Source organism: Crotalus tigris, unplaced genomic scaffold, assembly GCF_016545835.1.
Source record: "Crotalus tigris isolate CLP2741 ecotype Arizona unplaced genomic scaffold, ASM1654583v1 scf7180000017987.690289119674:8195010, whole genome shotgun sequence".
NCBI lineage: Eukaryota > Metazoa > Chordata > Lepidosauria > Squamata > Viperidae > Crotalus > Crotalus tigris.
In genome coordinates, this window is record NW_024096758.1 from 5,880,930 (window position 1) to 5,900,101 (window position 19,172).

The window sequence follows — 19,172 nt, forward strand, 5'->3', positions numbered from 1 at the left end:
AGGGCAATTTCCTACCTTGGGGCTGTACAGATGGCCACCATGAAACAAATAAAATAAAGGCAGCTTTGCGTTTGGTCCTTATTTTATTCTCAGGAGCAAAATGCATGAACTTATAAACTAATTCATAGTAAGGTGACAAATCAAAAGAGTGGAGTCAGATAATGTAATATCCTAAGCATTAGAATGGCTGATCCTTCCCAAATTTGTGTGGGTGAAGTTTCAGCCTTTTCTAGACTTCATGGATGGGGGGATAGAAATAATAGAAATAATGTTATTTTAAAAATTCAGACCACTGGAAAGAATTTCCTGCTTGAGCAGGGGGCTGAACTAGAAGACCTCCAAAGTCCCTTCCAGCTCTATTCTGATTGATTGCATCAATCTACCAATTAACCATCGAGCTAAATCTCTGATTGGAAAAGACCCATCAGCCCGCGTTTTTCATTGACTGTTTCGTTGATAGAACCACGAGTTAGCCAATCACATGTTGGCTAAGTGTGGCGCGAGTTCCACGCTTGTTAACTTTCAAAGTACCCTGCGGACTCGGCAACCAGTCTAATTGGGGATGTTGTCAGTCACCTATTTGGGTGAAAGTCGCTTAAAGACAAGGAATTACATTCACACAATATGCCAAACCTGATGATTGTTAGCTTGATCTTGTTATTCAAACCAGACACTGATCTGTATACGATTCATTTAAGCGTACAAATATAAAATACGGATTAACCTAGTAACCAAACGAAGCAAAGGTTGTTGAAGTAAGTAAACATTTTTGGAAATAAAATCTCTGAAGAGAGGAGGTCCTAATATTCCTGACAGAAGAACGAGGAGAGGTCAAGATAAAATCACACTTGAAAACAAAGGAAACTTTTAGACTCCTAGTCTCCGAAGTGTCTCTCTTTTTCGGGCTGCTGCAAAGATCCGGAGTATGACAGCGAAGAGTTGGAAATCTATTGGTCGTCCGGATTTTTGCAGCCAGATATGGCAGTCCTACCTGCAAATCTGCTTGTCCGTCGCATCAAAGGCGAGATCAGAGAAAAGGATCCCTCAGCTTTCTGCGCTGCAGGATTTGCGCCCTTCACCACTTTATCTGCATCTCTACAGCGAATCAATCCACCCAGGGCTAAACCTTCGATTCATTTGTGTTAAAATTGCTGCTGACGGGATCAGGATTTGCGTATTCAAATATCTTGATCTCGCGCCTCTGTTGATTTATTCATTCATTCATTTTTCTTACGGGTTTATAAAGAGCAGCAGCCAATCACGGCTCCGTTCTACAGCGCCTGCCTCGTTGCCATAGGAGGCGTCGCCCTATTTCCATGGAAACAGGTTTGTTGTGCCTGCTTTTCCGCTATCCTACGCCCCGATTCGAACTCGCGAACGGAGGAGCTGCTGTAGAGATCACCGCCAAAGGGTGGGTACCCCAGGCTTGCATGGGGCGGGCAGCTCTCTTAATAATAGGGATAATGAATATATAACAAATCCCCATGCCCTCATGCACGTAAGATTCGGAGCAGTTCCCTTACTTTCTGGGGATTTTGCAAGAAGCTGCTACAGTACTGATTGGGAAAAATGCATTGGAAGTCTATCAGTTCTTGTATTTCTGACTTAAGGCAGTGAACTTGGCCCTTACTTGCTTATTTCCAGGGGATAGTTTCTCCCTCTTCGATCTGATGCAAGGCTTTTATTGACTGAATACATTTTTTTAAATAAATTACTCAAGGTCGCAAACATACCTAATATTCCTTCCTCCTCCTGTTTTCCTCATAACAACAGCCCTGTGAGGTGGACTGGGCTGAGAAAGTGATTAGCCCAAGGTAGCCAGCCAGCCTTCAAGCCTTAAGGTAGGACTAGAACTCATGGTGTCCCAGTTTCTTAGCCTGGCACCTTAACTGCTAAACCAAATGTCTTTTTTAACAGTATTTTAAATATTTTTTTAAAATATTCATTTTCTTTTCATGAATTTTGGTCTTCTTAATATTTCCTATAACTTAGCAAAAACTTAGCAAAACAATTTGTTTTAGCATTCAAGGATTTTTGGATCTGGGTAGCCATTGTCTTTTCTGGATGAATCCACAGAAGGAGCTATTTGGTTATATGGCATCGTAAGCTATATGATCTTTCTCAGTGCTGATACTTGGAGGATGTCCTTCTGAGCAGAAAGAAGCATAAATGGAATATATGAAATGTTCGGAGGGTGACTCTAGTTCAGCATTTTAAATAAATCAAGAAGCAGTAAATGTGCTCAGGGCTGTGTGAAGAATCCTATCTTCTGGCTGTGCTAGTGATTGTCAGTTGTATTTTCCTCGGCTATTGTGTATTTTAAATTTGTGATTGGAATTGTTTTAATGTATTTTAAGACTGTTCATCACTCAGGGTCACTTGTTGAGATGGACAGTTATTGAAATGAAATAAATACCCAGATATGGAGAATTGTGAAGATATACATTCCATTGTAATAATTTTGAAATAAAACTAAAGCCTTACTGTTTCTAGCTGAAGGGGAAGGAGATCCTTTAGGTTTTTTTAGGCAATGCACCTTTTTAAAAATCAACTTCTGTTTATTCTCCCTGCTGTTAAACTTTTGTTGTTGTTGTTGTTGTTTTCCAGTTTTATTTCCAAGTGTTTACTTAACTTCTGTTCTCTTCCCAGGGTCTTCTCGATGCTATAATGGCCAAGTTGATACAAGCACCTCCTAAGTTTCTGCCTCCCGAATGGCACATTGCTAACAAGGTCCAATACAGTAGTGCCGAGGCCCAGCGGTCTCGTTCGGAACGCTTGGTAGATGAGAGCCAGCGGTTGGTAGATGAAATTGAGAGAACCACTCAGAAGTCTCAGAGTGATGTCAACAAGAGAATAGGTGATGGATGCTATTAATTCATTTATATGGACGTATGTGTACATGAGTCTGAAAGCGGGTGGCTAGGTTTGCATAAGATGCTTGAACCAAGTCAGTTAAAGATCTGTATTTGTATAACATGCAAAGCTTTGTTTTAAGTTTCATTATTGCCGTGTGTGTATGTGTGTGTGTGTGTGTGTGTGTTAGTATCTTGTGTGTAATTTGTTTGTAATTATAGTATTCACAACCAGAAAATACAGGTAGTCTTCAATCTACCACAATATTTAGGACCAGAATTTCCAATTTGGTAAGGAAATTGTTAAATGAATTGTGCCCGATTTTATGATATTTTTTGTGCCACAGTGAATCACTGCAATTGTTAAGTGAAGCATGCGGTCATTAAGTGTCTATGATGGCCCCATTGAGTTTGCTTGTTGAAAGCCAGGTAGGAAGATTGCAGATGGCAATCACATGCCCTTGGGATGCTGCCTTTGTAAATATATACCAGTTGCCAAGTGCCCACATTTTGATCGCTTGTATGGGGATGCTCTATAGCTATAAGTGTGAGGACTGTTCATAAGTTCAATTCAAAGGGTAAGGAATTGCTGGGTGAGGAGTGCAGGAGATGGGGCAATGATATCTTAATGTACAGGAGTGGATAAACCAAAAAAGAACTCTATTTGAGAAGGGTCGAGGGGCAAAACAGATATCTTAAGCATTAAAAAACAAAATGGGAAAATTGGCTTGATACTGGAAGTTTTCAAAGGGCATGGTAAATTTCTGTAAGACAAGGTATCAGTTTTATTTATTTATTTTCAAATATTTATATGGCGCCCAATCCCAAAGGACTCAGGGCGGCGTACAAAGTTAAAACAATCATAAAACAATAAATAATACAGTCATACTGCGAGTCCGATCATATCCCGGTCCCCCGGGGACATCAGCACCAGGCCTGCCGGAACAGGAGAGTTTTAACGGCTCTCTTAAAGGCCGGCAGGGTGGGAGTAGTTCGAACCTCGGGGGGAAGTTGATTCCACCAGGTCGGAGCCACCACAGAAAAGGCCCTTCCCCGAGTGCCAGCCAGCCGACATTGTCTGGCCGACGGGACCTGAAGGAGGCCCAATCTAGGGGACCTCACCGGTCTCTGGGAGCTATGCGGCAGAATGCGGTCACCTTGAGGTGACAAGGGCATGAGTGACTGTGAGTAAAGCCTCCCGGTCCAAATAAGGCCGCAACTGGTGCACTAGGCGAACCTGTGCAAAGGTCCCCCTGGCCACAGCCGATAGATGTTGTTCCAGATTTAGCTGTGAGTCCAGGAGGACACCCAAGTTGCGTGCCTGCACTGAGGGAGGTAAATTTGCCCCCCCCCAGGACTAAAGATGGACCATCCAGTTGGCCTTTGGGAGGCAAGACCCAGAGCCACTCGGTCTTGTCAGGGTTGAGTCTAAGCCTGTTCACCCCCATCCAGACCCTCACATCTTCCAGGCACCGGCACATCACGTCGACTGCTTCACTGAAAGGACACGGGGTGGAGATATATAATTGGGTATCATCTGCGTACTGATGATACCTCACCCCGTGTCGCCGAATGATCTCACCCAGCGGTTTCATGTAGATGTTAAAAAGGAGGGGGGACAGGACCGAGCCCTGAGGCACCCCATGATCGAGGCGCCTAGGGGTCGATCTCTGTCCGCCCGCCAATACCGACTGCGACCTTTCAGAGAGGTAGGAGGAGAACCACCGCAATACGGTGCCGCCCACCCCCACCTCTCCGAGACGATGCAGAAGGATACCATGGTCGATGGTATCGAAAGCCGCTGAGAGGTCAAGAAGCACCAGGATAGAGGAATAAACCCTATCCCGGGCTCGCCAGAGGTCATCGGTCAGTGCGACCAAAGCAGTCTCAGTGCTGTAGCCGGGCCTGAAACCAGATTGAAAAGGGTCCAGATAATTGGTTTCATCCAAGGATCGCAAGAGTTGAGACGCCACCACCTTCTCTACAACCTTCCCCACAAAGGGGAGGTTGGAGACGGGACGAAAGTTCTTCAAAACAGCTGGGTCCAGGGAAGGCTTCTTGAGGAGGGGCCTCACCACCGCTTCCTTTAAAGGTTGCGGGAAAGACCCCTCCATCAAGGAGGCATTGATTATCGCCTGGAGCCAGCCTCGTGTCACCTCCCTACTGGCAGAAACCAGCCAGAGGGGCACGGGTCCAATAAACAGGTGGCGGCATTCATTGCCCTCACGGCCTTGTCCACTTCATCAGGGGTCACAGGCTCAAACTCGCTCCAGATAACATGACTAAGACCAGCCCCTGGCAACTCGGTTGGCACTGCCCAGTCGGAGTCCAGGTCTCTCTGAATCTGAGCGATTTTGTCCGAAAGAAACTGAACAAACTCCTCAGCTCTCCCCTGCAAAGGTTCCTCCGCCTCCTCCACTTTAAGAAGGGAGCGGGTCACACTAAACAAGGCGGCCGGGCGAGATTCTGTGGACGCAATAAGTGCGGAAAAGTGAACACGCTTTGCCGCTCTTATCGCCACTAAATAAGTCCTAAGATAGCTCTTAATAGTGATCGGTCAGATTCAGAGTTACTGGCCCTCCAACGTCGCTCTAGACGTCTCTTGTGGCGCTTCATCTCCCGGAGCTCTTCAGTAAACCAAGGTGCCCTCCGGGGACCACCACCACAGAGAGGTCACAAAGGCGCAATTCGATCCAGGGCCCCGGACGCTGCCTCATTCCAGGCCGAAACCAGGGACCCGGACGAGTTGTGGACAAGGGAGTCAGGTATTTCCCCAAGCTCCTCCTGGAACCGATCTGGGTCCATTAGGCGCCTAGGGCGGAACCACCTAGTCGGCTCCCTGAATCCTCCAACTTCACCCCAAAATAGAAAGTCTGGAAGGAGAGTAATTGGAGCTTGCTATGAGACATCCTTAGGGATGATTAAGCTGCAAAGTTCTTGTTTTAGTTTGATTGTTTTGTGTTTCTGTTTTAATGTTACTGGTTTTACTGTTGTGGGCTATCCAGAATTGTTTCAGATGGGTGGGCATAGAAATCTTTTAAACAAATCATTAAAAAGATCTGGTCTCGCCCATGCTAGAATGGCTGTGGGATCCAGGGACCCTCAAAGGGAGTCTCGGAGGCTGCATGCCAGTTGGGGTTGTCCATGCCTGCTGAAAGGACCTGATCTGTGGGGTGTGTCTGTCACATTAATGTATGTTTGTTTCTTCATCCTGTTTCTAACATTTAAGAGCCGCAGAAGGCATGGGTAGTTGTCCCATGACAATGATGCAAGGATGAATTTTTTGTCCCTGGAAGGAAAGGGGTTGGAGATTGTTTAAACTGGAAAAACATGTGTTAACATGCTCATTTGACAGTGTCAATTTTTATTCTGCTGGAGAGTGCCATTTAGTCAACACATTTTAGCAATACAATATTGGGCTGCAAAAATGGGCTTGGGGAAAGTGCATGCATGACTCTGGTTGTCCATCACTCTTCTAAACCAACTTAAATATTGAGCTGTGAGATAAATGTGCAGATATAGCAATTACCCCTTGCAATGTATGGAGATTAATATGTCTACCCAAGATGCCTAAGCAGGTAAGGTAAAGATGTAACAGATGCATTCGTAAAATATACAGTTTACAGTTTTAGAGTTTTGTGTCTCATCATGCAATGCAAACCCAGACTTTTTGACTAAGTTATGGTTCAATATATTGCGCAACCCCCCAAAATGGGTTGATTCAGTACTGTGTGAACTCAGCCCTTGAATTGAAGGCATCATTCACTTGAGCTTCATCCACATTGTCTGTCATCAAATTTTCCTTTTGGATGAAGCCCTGAGATCTAGCTGCTGTTGGACTTGGATGCTGCTTTCCTCTACCTTGGGGTGATTGAGTATTCTCACTTCTGCAGAACAGAGACTTGAGGAGATAAAATTCTGGAAGCAGCAGTTGGATGACAAGCTTGACCAGATTGTGAAGGAGACTGAAGTGCTTTTGTCATTCAAAACAAGGCTGGAAAAAGCTCTGGAGGGCTGCAAAGAACCACTTTTCACTGCTCAGGAGTGTCTCTTAAATCGGTGAGAGGATTATTTATTTTTGGACTTGAGAGGCTACTTCAGTTTCTACTTGCTGGAGGCAGGTGGGATAAACTTGTCTGGATTAAGAAAAACTCTGTAATGTCATCATGACTGGTTAGCTGGGAGAAAAGGTCTTGAGTCACTCATAGTAGCTGGCAGGAAAAAATGTTACGAGAAATAACTGGAGACTTGCAAATATTTAGTCTAGAAAAGAGAGTGGTGATCTTCAAGTTTCTGAAGAGCTGTCACCATAACCTAGCAATACTACTTAGACTTATATACTGCTTCACAGTGCTTTACAGCCCTCTCTAAGGAAGGAGAAGGAGAAGACTTGGAGTTATTCCTTGTGACAGGACAAACAGTAGGTTTAAATTAACTTTCTGAACCCTAAATCATTAACCAGTGGACCTGGCTGCCATATGAAGTGGAGAGTTCTCTTTTACATCAGAGACTGCAGGGTCATGTCAGAGATGCTCTAGTTAGTAGATCCTGCAGTAGGGGTTAAATACGGTGACCTCTAAGGTCACTTCTAACTCTTTCTATTGATAAATGACACAGGTAGTCCTTGACTTTCAATAATTCATTTAGCGACCGTTCAAAGTTAGAATGGCACTGAAAAAAGTGACTTATGACCGTTTTTCAAACTTACGACCATTGCAGCATCCCCATGGACATATAATCAGAATTTGGACACTTGACAACTGGCATGTATTTATGATCATTGCAGTGTCCTAGGGTCATGTGATCAAATTTCGGGACCTTCTGACAAGCAAAGTCAACAGGGAAGCCAGATTCACTTAACAACCATATTACTAAATTAACAACTGCGGTGATTTACTTAACAAGTGTGGCAGGAAAGGTCGTAAAATGGGGCAAAATTCACTTAAAAACTGTCTTGCTTATTTAATAGAAATTTTGAGCTCAACTGTGGTCATAGGTCAAGGGCTATCTGTAGTATATTTCAAATTGAACATCAAATAAAATTTCCTTATGACAAGAATTGGCAATGGAACAGACTGCCTCAGGAGATGTTGGGCTTCTACATTGGACATGTTTAAACAAAGGCTAGCTCGCCATCTGTGGGGAAGCGGAAGTAGTGGATTTCTGCACCGAATAGAGAATTGGAGGAAATGATCTCTAATGTACCTTCCTACTCGTATATCTCCTATGTAGTGGTGGGATTCAAATATGTGAACAACCGGGTCTCTGTGTGGATGCTGCTTCCGGAAGTCCATTCTGGGCGTGGGCAGCAAAAAATTAGCTACTGGTTCTGCCAAAGTGGTGTGAACTGGCTGAATCCCACCACTGCTCCTATGATGTGTTTGTTCTACAGCTAAGTCAGGAGTGTCAAGCTCAATTTCATTGAGGGCCGCATCAGCATTGCGGTTGTCCTCAGGGGGGGGCGGGTAGGTGTGGCCAGGGTGGGCACGGCCTACTGGGTGGGCATGGCTGGAGTGGGTGTGGCCTACTGGGTGGGCATGCCCAGCTCTACATTGTTCGCGTCAAGGGGACCTGCGGGGGTCTGGGCAAGAGTGGGACAGATCTGAGGGTCTCTGGCAGAAGGGGGTGGGACCAGGGCAAGCGCCAAGGCATGGTCCACTGGAAGAGCCTGCCGAAACCCCTCCCCCAGAGCCCATCAAGCCAGATATGTGAAGTAGGCGAGGGCCATTTGCTGGCCACTTCCAGGCAATGGTGCATTTCTTCATTCCTCACAAAGGGTGACACCTCCCCAGCACGCACCAAGGGGGCGGGGCCAATGTGGCAGGGGCCGGTCCCTTACTGTTTCCAGACGACCTTGTGGAGCTAAGACTGAATGTGTTTCAGCATAGATGGCCACCACAAAATTGTCCATTGGCTCCTGGGTGGCCAGGGCCGGGGCCAAGGCAGCGGGGGCTGTTCCCTCACTGTTTCCAGGATGACTTTGCGGACCACATGAAACTACGTCATGGGCTGCATCCGGCCCCTGGGCCTTGTGTTTGACATGTCTGAGCTAAGTAGTGGAACATCTGCTTTGTATGTAGAAGATCTTGGCCTAACCTCTGGTCTAGCTAGGTAGGGCTGGGAAAGCCCTTTCTAAATATTACAGAACTGTTGTGACCAATACATAAGTATTAAGGGAGATGTTGGACTTCAATTAAGGTATATATATTATGTTTGCACAACATAATAGGTTTGCACCATATATGAAATCCTAAGCTGGTCTGATAAGCTGGGTTCATATTACAGGCAGTCCTTGACTTATGCCCAACATTTCTTTTGCTAAGCAAGACAGATATTAAGTGAGTTGTGCCCCATTTTAGGGCCTTTATTGCTGCAGTTGTTAAGTGAATCACTGCAGTTATTCAGTGTGCTCTACTTTACGAGTCCATACTAATGAAAAAGTCTAAGCCTAAAGAAGGCTTAGGTAACATTTTGTGTGGAATTATGGATGCTGCAAATGAAAAAGCGTAGGAGTTTGCAGGATATTGAATTTTGCAAAAAGAGTAGCTGACTCTATTTTAGGGATTCTGGAGCTGAAGATCATTCTCAAAAGAGTCCCAGTCTCTACCTTGAAAAGAAATGGGTGAAGAACTGACTGCCTGTAATTACACTGATATTTATTAATTAAGATTCAGTTATTTATTATATTTTATTATCCTATCCTCTTCAAGTTTCTTTTCTGCTTCTTAGAGGATGCACCTGCATTAGGCCTTTTCTTGAAAATGGACATCTTTTGTCTATATATGCATTTTTAACTAGAAATACTCTCCATCCAGCACCCATTTTACTATTACATGTTTAGCACACTTGAGGAATTACTTCTGAACTGTCTCTTGATCAACTTCTTCATGGGGATGGGATAAAAAGCTAATTAAGAGTTCCTCTGTGACAGTAAGAAAAGTATAAAAGTTTTATTTGAGTAACAATCTACCTTGAAGGGAACAGAGTCACGTCAATCTGTGAGGTGGGTGGCAATAAATTTAACAACACAGCAACAACAATAATAATAGTTATAAAGGACATTGTAACATTTTACATTTTGGGAGGATTTTGACATTGGAAAATCTTGGAGAAGAATATAGGATTGTTTTTTTCACCTAGGTACCCTCCAGATATATGAATTCCTAGAATTTCCCAGCCTTCTTAGCTATTGCTGAGAATTCTCCAGATTAAAGTCCACATATTGAAGGAACATCAAAGTTGAGAACCATCTGTATAAGTCTTCCTCCAGTTGTGTTCAGCTCCTAATAGCAAGATTAACATAATTATGTTATTTTCCATGTCTGCCATTGTTTCCCTCTGGGATTTTTTAAACTTTACAGTTTAACCTATTGTTTTAAGATTTTTTGCTAGTCTCCATTGTAAGTACTAACCAGATCCAACCTAAAGTATTTAGGCTAAAATTAAGTATGTGGGTTTTTTTTCAAGATCAGCTAGAATGGCCTCTGAAGACTCTTCAGAAAACATAATTGGTGCAAAGAACCAGTTTAGTATAATGGTGAAGGTGCTGGACTAGAAACTGAGAGGCTGTAAGTTCTAGTCTTCCCTTAGGTATAATAATAATAATAATAAAGTTGGAAGGGACCTTGGAGGTCATCTAGCCAATTAGGTGACTTTGGGTCAGTCACTTGCTCTTAGCCCAACTCATTTCCCATGGCTGTTGTTTCGGGAAAAATAAGAGGCCAGAGCATTATGTACACTTCCTTGAGTGATACAAAACTAGTAAAGTAGTTTACATGTAAGCAGGCGACGACCGTTGCAGCATCCTCATAGTCACATGATCAAAACTGAGATGCTTGGCAACTGTCTCATATTTGTGATGGCTGCCGTGTCTTGGGGACGTGTGAACATCTTTTGAGACCTTCTGAGAGTCAATGGGGAGCCAGAGTCACTTAACAACCATGTTACTAATTTAACAACTGCAGTGATTCGCTTAACCACTAATGGCAAGAAAGTTTGTAAAATGGAACAAAACTCACTTAACAACTGGCTCACTTAGCAAGAGAAATGTTGGGCTCAATTGTGGTTGTAAGTTGAGGATTACCTGTATTATACCTGTGATGTGGGCTTTGCATTAGTTTCCCAGTAGGCTTTTGGATACAATTCAAAATGTTGATACTGACCTAAAATGCTGTCTATCTTCTGATGGGGTATGATGTAGGTTCTTCTGCCAAAAGTAATTTGGGGAAAAATGACAAATTAGTGTCTTTTGGTTCTTCTTTTGAAGCAGCTTCCCATCAGAGATCCAGCAAGGATCTTACAGGAAAGTTCTGAAAACAGCTATTCAGCAGAGCATTGACTGACATCCATTCATGCCTATTTATATTAGTTTTAGTTCTGTTGTCACGACTTTATATGATTCTATTGGTTTTGAATTATATTGACCTTTGAGTTATGATAACATACTTAGATTTTAGTTGTACATAACTGTGAATCCTTGGGAAGTATAGTGATATAAAAATATAATAAATACACAAATTCCTGCCCAAATTCCTGTTGTTCAGGTATGGTAAGAAGTAGGCTCTAGTGGTTGAGATTTTTTAAATTAATTTTCTGTGTATGGGCCTTTATTTATTATTATATATTTTTTAATTTGTGAAATTTATTTGCCACCTGTTTCACCATGGCAGCTGACAACAATAAAATGTTGCTTGATTATTTGGCAAACAATATACCCCCAGAGTCAGGATTTCCTGTTGTGCCAAAAAACAAACAAACCCCCAAAAGAATTTTTGTTTTTGTTTCAGGGAAAGGCGGGTTGGTATTGACTTAGTCCATGATGAAGTGGAACGGGAGCTGATCAAGGAAGTTGAGGTCTTCCAGGGAGTTGTCGCTTTGCTTGAACGTACACTGGAGCAAACCGATGAGCAACTCAGGTATAGAAAAAGGAAAAGGCTGAAAAGAAAAAAAAAAACAGAAAGCTGTGGAAATTCTGGAGATGATATGGGCAATAGGAAAGAACCTAAAGTGTGATGCAGTATGAATAAAGCTGTTAATTCCACAGAGTATAGTGGAATAGGTATGTAGTCTTGGGTGTTAAGACTATAACTCAATGGAACAGCAACTATTCTGCATGTAAAACTTCTCAGGTACAATTGAACAAAGTCTTCACTAATTTCCAGACAATGACATTGGGTGGATTGTGCATTTGACAATGTCAGATGCAAAGAATCAGTACGATTCATAAGGTTGCAGCATAAACAATTCATTGAAGCCTATACACGAGAATCTGGTCAACTAACCACCAGCATTAAATTGGTGCTAGATAAGGTCCAATGGAATTCAAGGGAGGACTGGACTTGGGTGTCTTGTGGCAATGCAAGGACTCTAAACTGATGATACATTTAACGCTGCCCTCCAACTCTGCCTGCCCTTCTCTTACAGACATATGCAGGAGGAATATGAGCTGGTCTCTTCATTCTACAGCAAAAATTGTGAAGAAATAAGAAGGCTTCTTTGTAAATCTGATGTTCTGTTCCATGGAGTTTGTAGCATGCACAATACTTGTCTAATATATCAACTGTGCTATATTGAGTCTTTTGATACACGTGTAATCTGCATTTTAGAACTGTATGGCTGGACAGCTTTTTATTTATTCTCTTCCCAAAGGCTTTTTCCTCTTTCAGGCTTAATCGCACGGCGAAATACAATCTTGAACAGGATCTGAAGGATAAATTCACAGCCTTCACAATTGACAACTATTGCTCCAATCTGACCAACAACTCCACTGATATTGGATATGCCCAAAATGTTGTGAAGGTTGAGGAGAAGTAAGTGTCATATAGGGAAATGAGTGGGAGAACCAGGAAAACCTGTCATTGGGACACAGGGGCTCTTCTGTAACCATGGTTCATTTCCACAAAGGCCAAACTTGGAAAGGACCTGGGCAGTTGATGGTGCTACAGATGAGAATAGCACGAGGGAAGCTCATTTGGGTTCATGCTCCACCAATGTCAATGTCTATGGAGATTCTCAGTCATCCAAGTCATGATTGTCCCAAAGATGCTTTTTCAAAAGGCAACTGGACTTTCTTTGTTTTTCCTTAAAGATGTTTCACTTTTCATCCAAGAAGCTTCTTCAGAAATGTTCCATCAATCTATCTTTTTTCCCTTATTGCCTCATAGAGCCATAACTAACACCCAGAATACTTGGTATTGTATTATTTTCTTCATATTTGATGACAGGACTTTGATTGCATGGTCGTGACCACCATGCACACCCACCCTATGGACATCGTTGATTGTGATTCTTCCCTCCAAGATTTGAACATTTCACAATGATTCCCATACTTTCTCCCAACACTGAATACGTAGGGTTGCATGTGGGAGTCAATTTTTTTTCTCTTGTTTTTTGGACAGCTCAGTGAGTCCTGAACAATGGATGGATTTCTCCAACACAAATGTTGAAAAAGCTGACAAACAGCGAAACAATTCTCTGGCCCTCAGAGCCTTGATTGACAGCATTTTGTCCCAGACTGCAAGTGACATGCGCAAGCAAAACAGGACAGTAAACATTGCATTCCAGAATAGGGTGAAGGAAACCAAGGATGGCAAGAACAAATTAGAAATGCACTTGGCAAAGGTAAATATTGGAGGGGTACCCAACTTTGGTATGAGAAATAAAAAGAGAGGGAAGAACACACCTCCATCCTAGTTGTAAGGTTGGCATCTACCCTCCATGCACTGAATGAATTGTAACTTTTATAACATAGAGCCAGATCTGCTAAAATCTGGAGCATTACTCATATGTGATATCATTTACACATGACCACAAAAGGAAGCAGCTATCGCTGTTTTCTGCCATTTTAAGAATTACTTTTAAAAAAAATATGTTTTATTAATTTTTAACATAATCACCATAATATTTGGTAGACAGTGCATTGTCTGGGTTTACATTTAGCAAATATTCACTAACAATTAAATTCTATAATCTATAATCCATATGATAATTTTACATGATTTCCTCTTTTTCCCATAGTGTTCTCTTTTACCAACCTTAAGTTAATACAATTCTTATTATTTTAATAAATGGTAATTAAGTATAAAAGTTTTCTAATATTTCTACAAATAGTAATCACAACAATATAGTATTCCTTTTCTATCTAATCATTCTGGGTGTCTCATCGTATATACTGTTTACAGTTCTTGTTTACATTTATTTTTCCCACAGTGTTCTAAACATTTTTACTGGTTACAATTTTCTCCGAGTTAATTACATTTAAATATTTAAATCTCTCCGAGGTCCCCGGGACTTCCTTCCTTCATTGCCACCTCTCTGGGGTGGCTTCTGGCCCATTTAGGGTCCCCTAATGGGAAGAAACTCAGCTGGAGGGCACGGAGTCCCGAACCCCTCAACTGCTGAGCGGCGTGCAGGACCGGAAGAATTACTATAATCCTTCAAAATTATCACAGGTGTAAAATTTTGATAGCCTTCTGATACAGGTAGTCCTTGATTTACTTGAGACTTACAATTGGGATCAGATTTTCTAAGCAGTGTGTTTATTAAATGAGTCATCACATGACCATGACCAATTTTACAACCTTTTTTGTTGTAATCATTAAATGAATTGTCTGGTGGTTAAATGAATCCAGCTTTGCCTTTTTGACTATTTGTTGAAAGCTGGCTGGGAAGGTCACAAGTGGTGGTCGTGTGACCCTGGGATGCTGCAACCACCATAAATATATGACAGTTGCCAAGTGCCCAAATTAGGTCACATGAGTGTAGCGATGCTGCAGCAGTCATAAATGTAAGAACCTATGCTCCCCAGAAAACCTAAAAAGGATGGATACCTGGAAAATTGTTTCTGTCATTCTCCCCCACCTTCACAGTATTATTTATTTAATTAACAGCTAATGAAAAGGTGCCAGTCTTTGATGGATAATTTTCTTATTTTAATCTTTGGCACTTCCAGAAGACTTGAGAAAAACTCTCATTAGGAACATTTAAGCAATATTCACTTGTGGATTAGGGAATTGCCTTGTAGTTGTGGTCCTACGTTATGTCCAATTCTGAGCCTTTGAAGGAAAGAAGTCAGTTCCATAGTTGCCAGGCACCAAGCTTTGGTTTCAATATTGTTCTGAATCACTGAAACAGCTGTTCAGAATATTGGGCAGAAAACCTGTTTCCCAACTGAGCTGCAGAACTCCTGGTTTCCTACACGCAGAGAAACTGCTTGCAGTTGAATGAAAGTTGTTCTTTCTATCTGGCTGACACAGGAGAGGCTTCCTCAGAAGAAGCCTAATTCATCAGCCCAGGAAGTAGTTGCAAATATTCCTCCTCTGAACAAGCTTTAAAAAATTGTGGAAAAAATGGTGAGGACAGGGGGGAGAGTCCAAGAGTCTCTGCAGGCATTTCCTGCTCAATAACCCCTCCTTGACTCGTCTCCCTTAAGCCTTTAAGAATCCTAACTGAGTCTGCATAATATATTCAACTTGGTTACTGAATTAAGGTGATTCTCACGTTTGCAGTTCATTAAATCAAGCTAACCAAGCAGGGTGTATTCACACAGAATGCAAAGCTAAAAAACTAACTAACCCCAGCTAGTTAACTAACTAAACAGTTTAAAAAGAATAAAGCCAAGACTTAAAATGAACTAGGCTTGTTATTCTTATATAGACAGCCATTAGACGTTAAAGGGATCTAATGAAATGTGTTCCTCTCTTGGTTGTGTCTGTATTTGAAGGTGATGGAGGAGATCAATTCTCAGACAAAAAATATTGATGCTCTGAAGAAAGCCATCCTGGATAAGGAGGGGCCAGTCAAGGTGGCCCAAACTCGCCTGGATACCCGGACTCACCGTCCAAATGTAGAGCTTTGCCGAGACATGGTGCAGTATCGACTCATGAGTGAAGTGCAGGAAATCTGCCATAATATCCAGAGGCAAGTACAACACAGAAGCCACAGAGCCTTAGTCAAATCTGGGGTTGTCCCAGGAAGTTAGTAACTTTCTGGGGTGAGGGAGGAGCAGGAAAAAGTGTGAGATCCCTGTTCTGTAAAACCTGTACGTGCAATGGATGTGTTTAATTTCATTTTGTGATCGATCCTTTGGTTGGTCCATCATTTGTCTTAATTGTAGACCTAATTCTCCCCCTTTTGGTCAAAGATTTCAATGGATTTGTGGACTAACTTCTCTCTAGTAGAAGTGAAGGTGGGGCTGCTTCATGGGGGCGATCAGAGCAGTTGGTGGCTCTTCTATGGACAAAGAATTTAAACAGAGGGAGTCTTGATTTCCCAGAATTAAACTCTGGGAAAGTGTATAGCATTCTAAGTCCTAGGGAATGATTTTTCTCCTTAGGCTTCTAATTCTGGCTCTAAATGGAAACTTAAGATACTCAAGCAATGCTAATAGGAATCTCAGCAATCCAAATGAGACCAATTGAGACTGAGCAGGTGCTTCTAGCAGCTGAGTTGGGAGGCATTTATTTGCCTGCCATTCTGGCAAGCAGGAATACATGATATACACGAGCAGACTGATTACCATAAAGCCATGTTCATATTACAAGCTTAATGATGTTGGGTAAAGGTTTCACAGGTGCATTTGTACAATAGGCCAAGCTTGAGTAATGTTAAAGTAGATATTTGTGGCTTAGCCTGTTGTGCAAACCTAGCCTATGGATTGGTTTATCTTTCAGTGTATTGATGGGATCCATTTGGTAGCCAGATTACGCTTGCTGTGTAAATACAACCATTTCTTGGTTTCACAGTGCTAGATTAAAATGTGGTTGGCTAGTTTGTAGCTTGTGACTACATTCATGGAATATGCTTAATTTGGTTATTCAATTAACCATTTTCTGGGCTTGCCCATATTTCGAACATTAAGTAAGCTGGGTATGCAAACCCCATTAAATAACAAATTAACTAGGGTTTGTACATACATTTGCAACTGTTAGGTATCTAACCTCACTAAACACAGCAACTAAGACACTTGATTTAGTTCTGTAAACAATGTTCAAGTAAACCATACATTAATGTATTAATAGGGTTTGCAGTAAAAAAAAAAACCAGTGCCACCATGCTTGCAAACCTGTCAAAAGTGAGGGATTTGCAATAGTTTCTTCCTGATAGAGTGAATTGGATAGGCTGATAATGGGAGTAGCTGGTCCTAAAGGTGCCTGGGCATCAAGACATAAAAGATGCAGGCTGCTACATTTTGGACCAAATGTAGTATCTGAATATTCTCTAAGGGCAGCCCTCAGCAGAGTGCATTACAGTAGTCCAAATGAGTGGTGATAAGATTATGATTTATTGTAGCCAGGTTTCCCTGTCCATGATTTCTAGTTGCGGAGTAGAAAGCCAAGTCTAGAAACACCCCTAAGTTGCGAACTTGACTGTCTATCAGAGGAATTTGATAACAGGGCACCTCGTGTATTGACAACAAATTGTCAGGATTCAACTTCAGGCTGTTCTTTCCCATTCAGATCTAGATAGCTTCCAGACAGCAGGAAAGAGAATTTCTCTCCCTCCCACTCCCCAGCTCAGAGTGGCAATGTACAACTGAGTACCCCAAATCTTTGGGTGACCTGTCTCGGTAGCTTCATAAAGTTGTCAAAAAGCAGGGTGGATAGGACGAACTCCAGCATCTCATAAATCATAGGCTACTAGGCCAACCTCTCTTCCCTCTCAACATAGAGACTACCCACTAAGCAAAGAGTGGAACCATTATGAAATAACACTTCCAATGCCCTACTCTTGCAATTGGGCCAAAAAAGCGCACCATGGCTGGTAGTCTCAAAAGCCATTACAAAGTCTATTAAGATCAGGAGGGGTACATTTATCCGAGTTACAACACAGATCATTTAAGATTGTGACCAATGTCATCTCTTGGCCTGAATCCTGATAATCTGATTCCTCTAGGTGCTGTGAGGTTGGTCCATCACCAGTTCTTTTTTTAGGGAAGGCTGTTGACTGGTTGGTTGTTCTCTAATGCTAATGGTTCCACAAATTCCCTCTATGGGGGGGGGCATACCACAACTTCTTTCAAGGTTGCTAAAAGCTCCCCCTTCTGCAATAAGGCATTACCAATTGTTCATATTCACATGGCCACCTCCTGCCTGCTTTCCCTACAAGTTGGGAGGGCAGGGATCCAACCAACAGGTATCAAAAGACAACTGAGACAGCCACTATCTACTTCCTTGGAGGCTGCGGATCAAAAGAATCCCTGATAACCGAGCAAGGCAAATACCAAAGACTCTGTGCCTGGAAATCCAAGGAGTTACTTCCCTGCAGGAGATAATTTAGTGCCAACCAGAATCTCTTCGGAACTAAACCTACTTTCTTTGGACACCCACCTTTTATGACATACTAACATGGAAGCAGGGCCAGACCAGAGCATACAATCAGAAGATTGTCGTGATTTGTTTGACTGAAAGCCCTGGAGAGGCTTGCCAAACTCTAGCCCAGGGGTGTCAAAGTCAAATTTCATTGAGGGCCGCATCAGCATTGTGGTTGCCCTTGGGGGGGCCAGCTGGGTGTGGCCAGAGTGGATGCAGCCTACTGGGTGGGTGTGGCCAGTTCTACATCATTCGCGTCAAGGGTGCCTGTGGGGGCCTGGGCAGGAATGGGACAGATCTGAGGGTCTCTGGCAGAAGGGGGTGGGACCAGGGCAAGTGCCAAGGAATGGTCCACCAGGGCAAGTGCCAAGATGGGCACCACAAAATTATACATTGGCTCCCGGCTGGCCTGAGCCAGAGCCAAGGTAACGGGGGCCGTTCCCTCACTGTTTCCAGGATGGCTTCGCGGGCCACATGAAACCACTTCGCAGGCCGCATCCGGCCTCTGAGCCTTGTGTTTGACATGTCTGCTCTAGAAAGTAGTAGCCTTCACCTTTTTCCCCCCCCCCGTTTCTCCCTTAGGCTGAAGGACACACTGGCTCAGGCTGAAATAGAACTGAAAGGCCTACACCGCCGGCAGCTCTCTCTGGAGGAAGAGATTGAAGTCAAAGCAAATACACTTTACATTGATGAAGTGCTCTGCATGCAGATGAGAGAGTCCATTTCCATCAATAAGTTCTGATCCACGACGCTGGCAGAATCTCTGCTGGCTGGACCCTACGAATAGATCTTGAAACATTGGCTTAAACTTTCAAAAATCTTTTATAGAAGTCAAACATCTGCCCTGAATAAATTAGTGAAACTTCAGAGCCCAACTTCATCAGAAGCTCTTGGGGGGGGGGCGTAATCCCTGTGACAGAGGACTAGGGTGCAAGTGATGGCTGGAAAGGAAACAAGTAGGATTTGAACTAGTATCTTTAGTGCAGAAATTTTAAAAACTCAAGGGGAGTGC

General features: G+C 42.8%; 1 protein-coding gene across 5 annotated transcripts; it reads left to right on the top strand.

Annotated features, from left to right (window-relative positions):
* The first annotated feature begins 191 nt into the window (after positions 1-191).
* Positions 192-19,027, top strand: TEKT1 (tektin 1). 5 transcript variants are annotated; one of them, XM_039346178.1, is made up of 9 exons: positions 192-1,326; positions 1,774-1,841; positions 2,650-2,857; positions 6,746-6,911; positions 11,639-11,767; positions 12,518-12,661; positions 13,250-13,472; positions 15,574-15,770; positions 18,743-19,027. In XM_039346178.1, the coding sequence occupies exons 3-9, from the start codon at positions 2,668-2,670 to the stop codon at positions 18,900-18,902; spliced, it is 1,209 nt and encodes a 402-aa protein (XP_039202112.1). In that variant the 5' UTR covers positions 192-1,326; positions 1,774-1,841; positions 2,650-2,667; the 3' UTR covers positions 18,903-19,027. The 5 variants fall into 5 exon arrangements, with proteins under 5 accessions (XP_039202112.1, XP_039202113.1, XP_039202109.1 ...); XM_039346175.1 differs by lacking the exon at positions 192-1,326 and adding an exon at positions 1,338-1,411; XM_039346179.1 differs by lacking the exon at positions 1,774-1,841.
* The last annotated feature ends 145 nt before the right edge of the window (positions 19,028-19,172 follow it).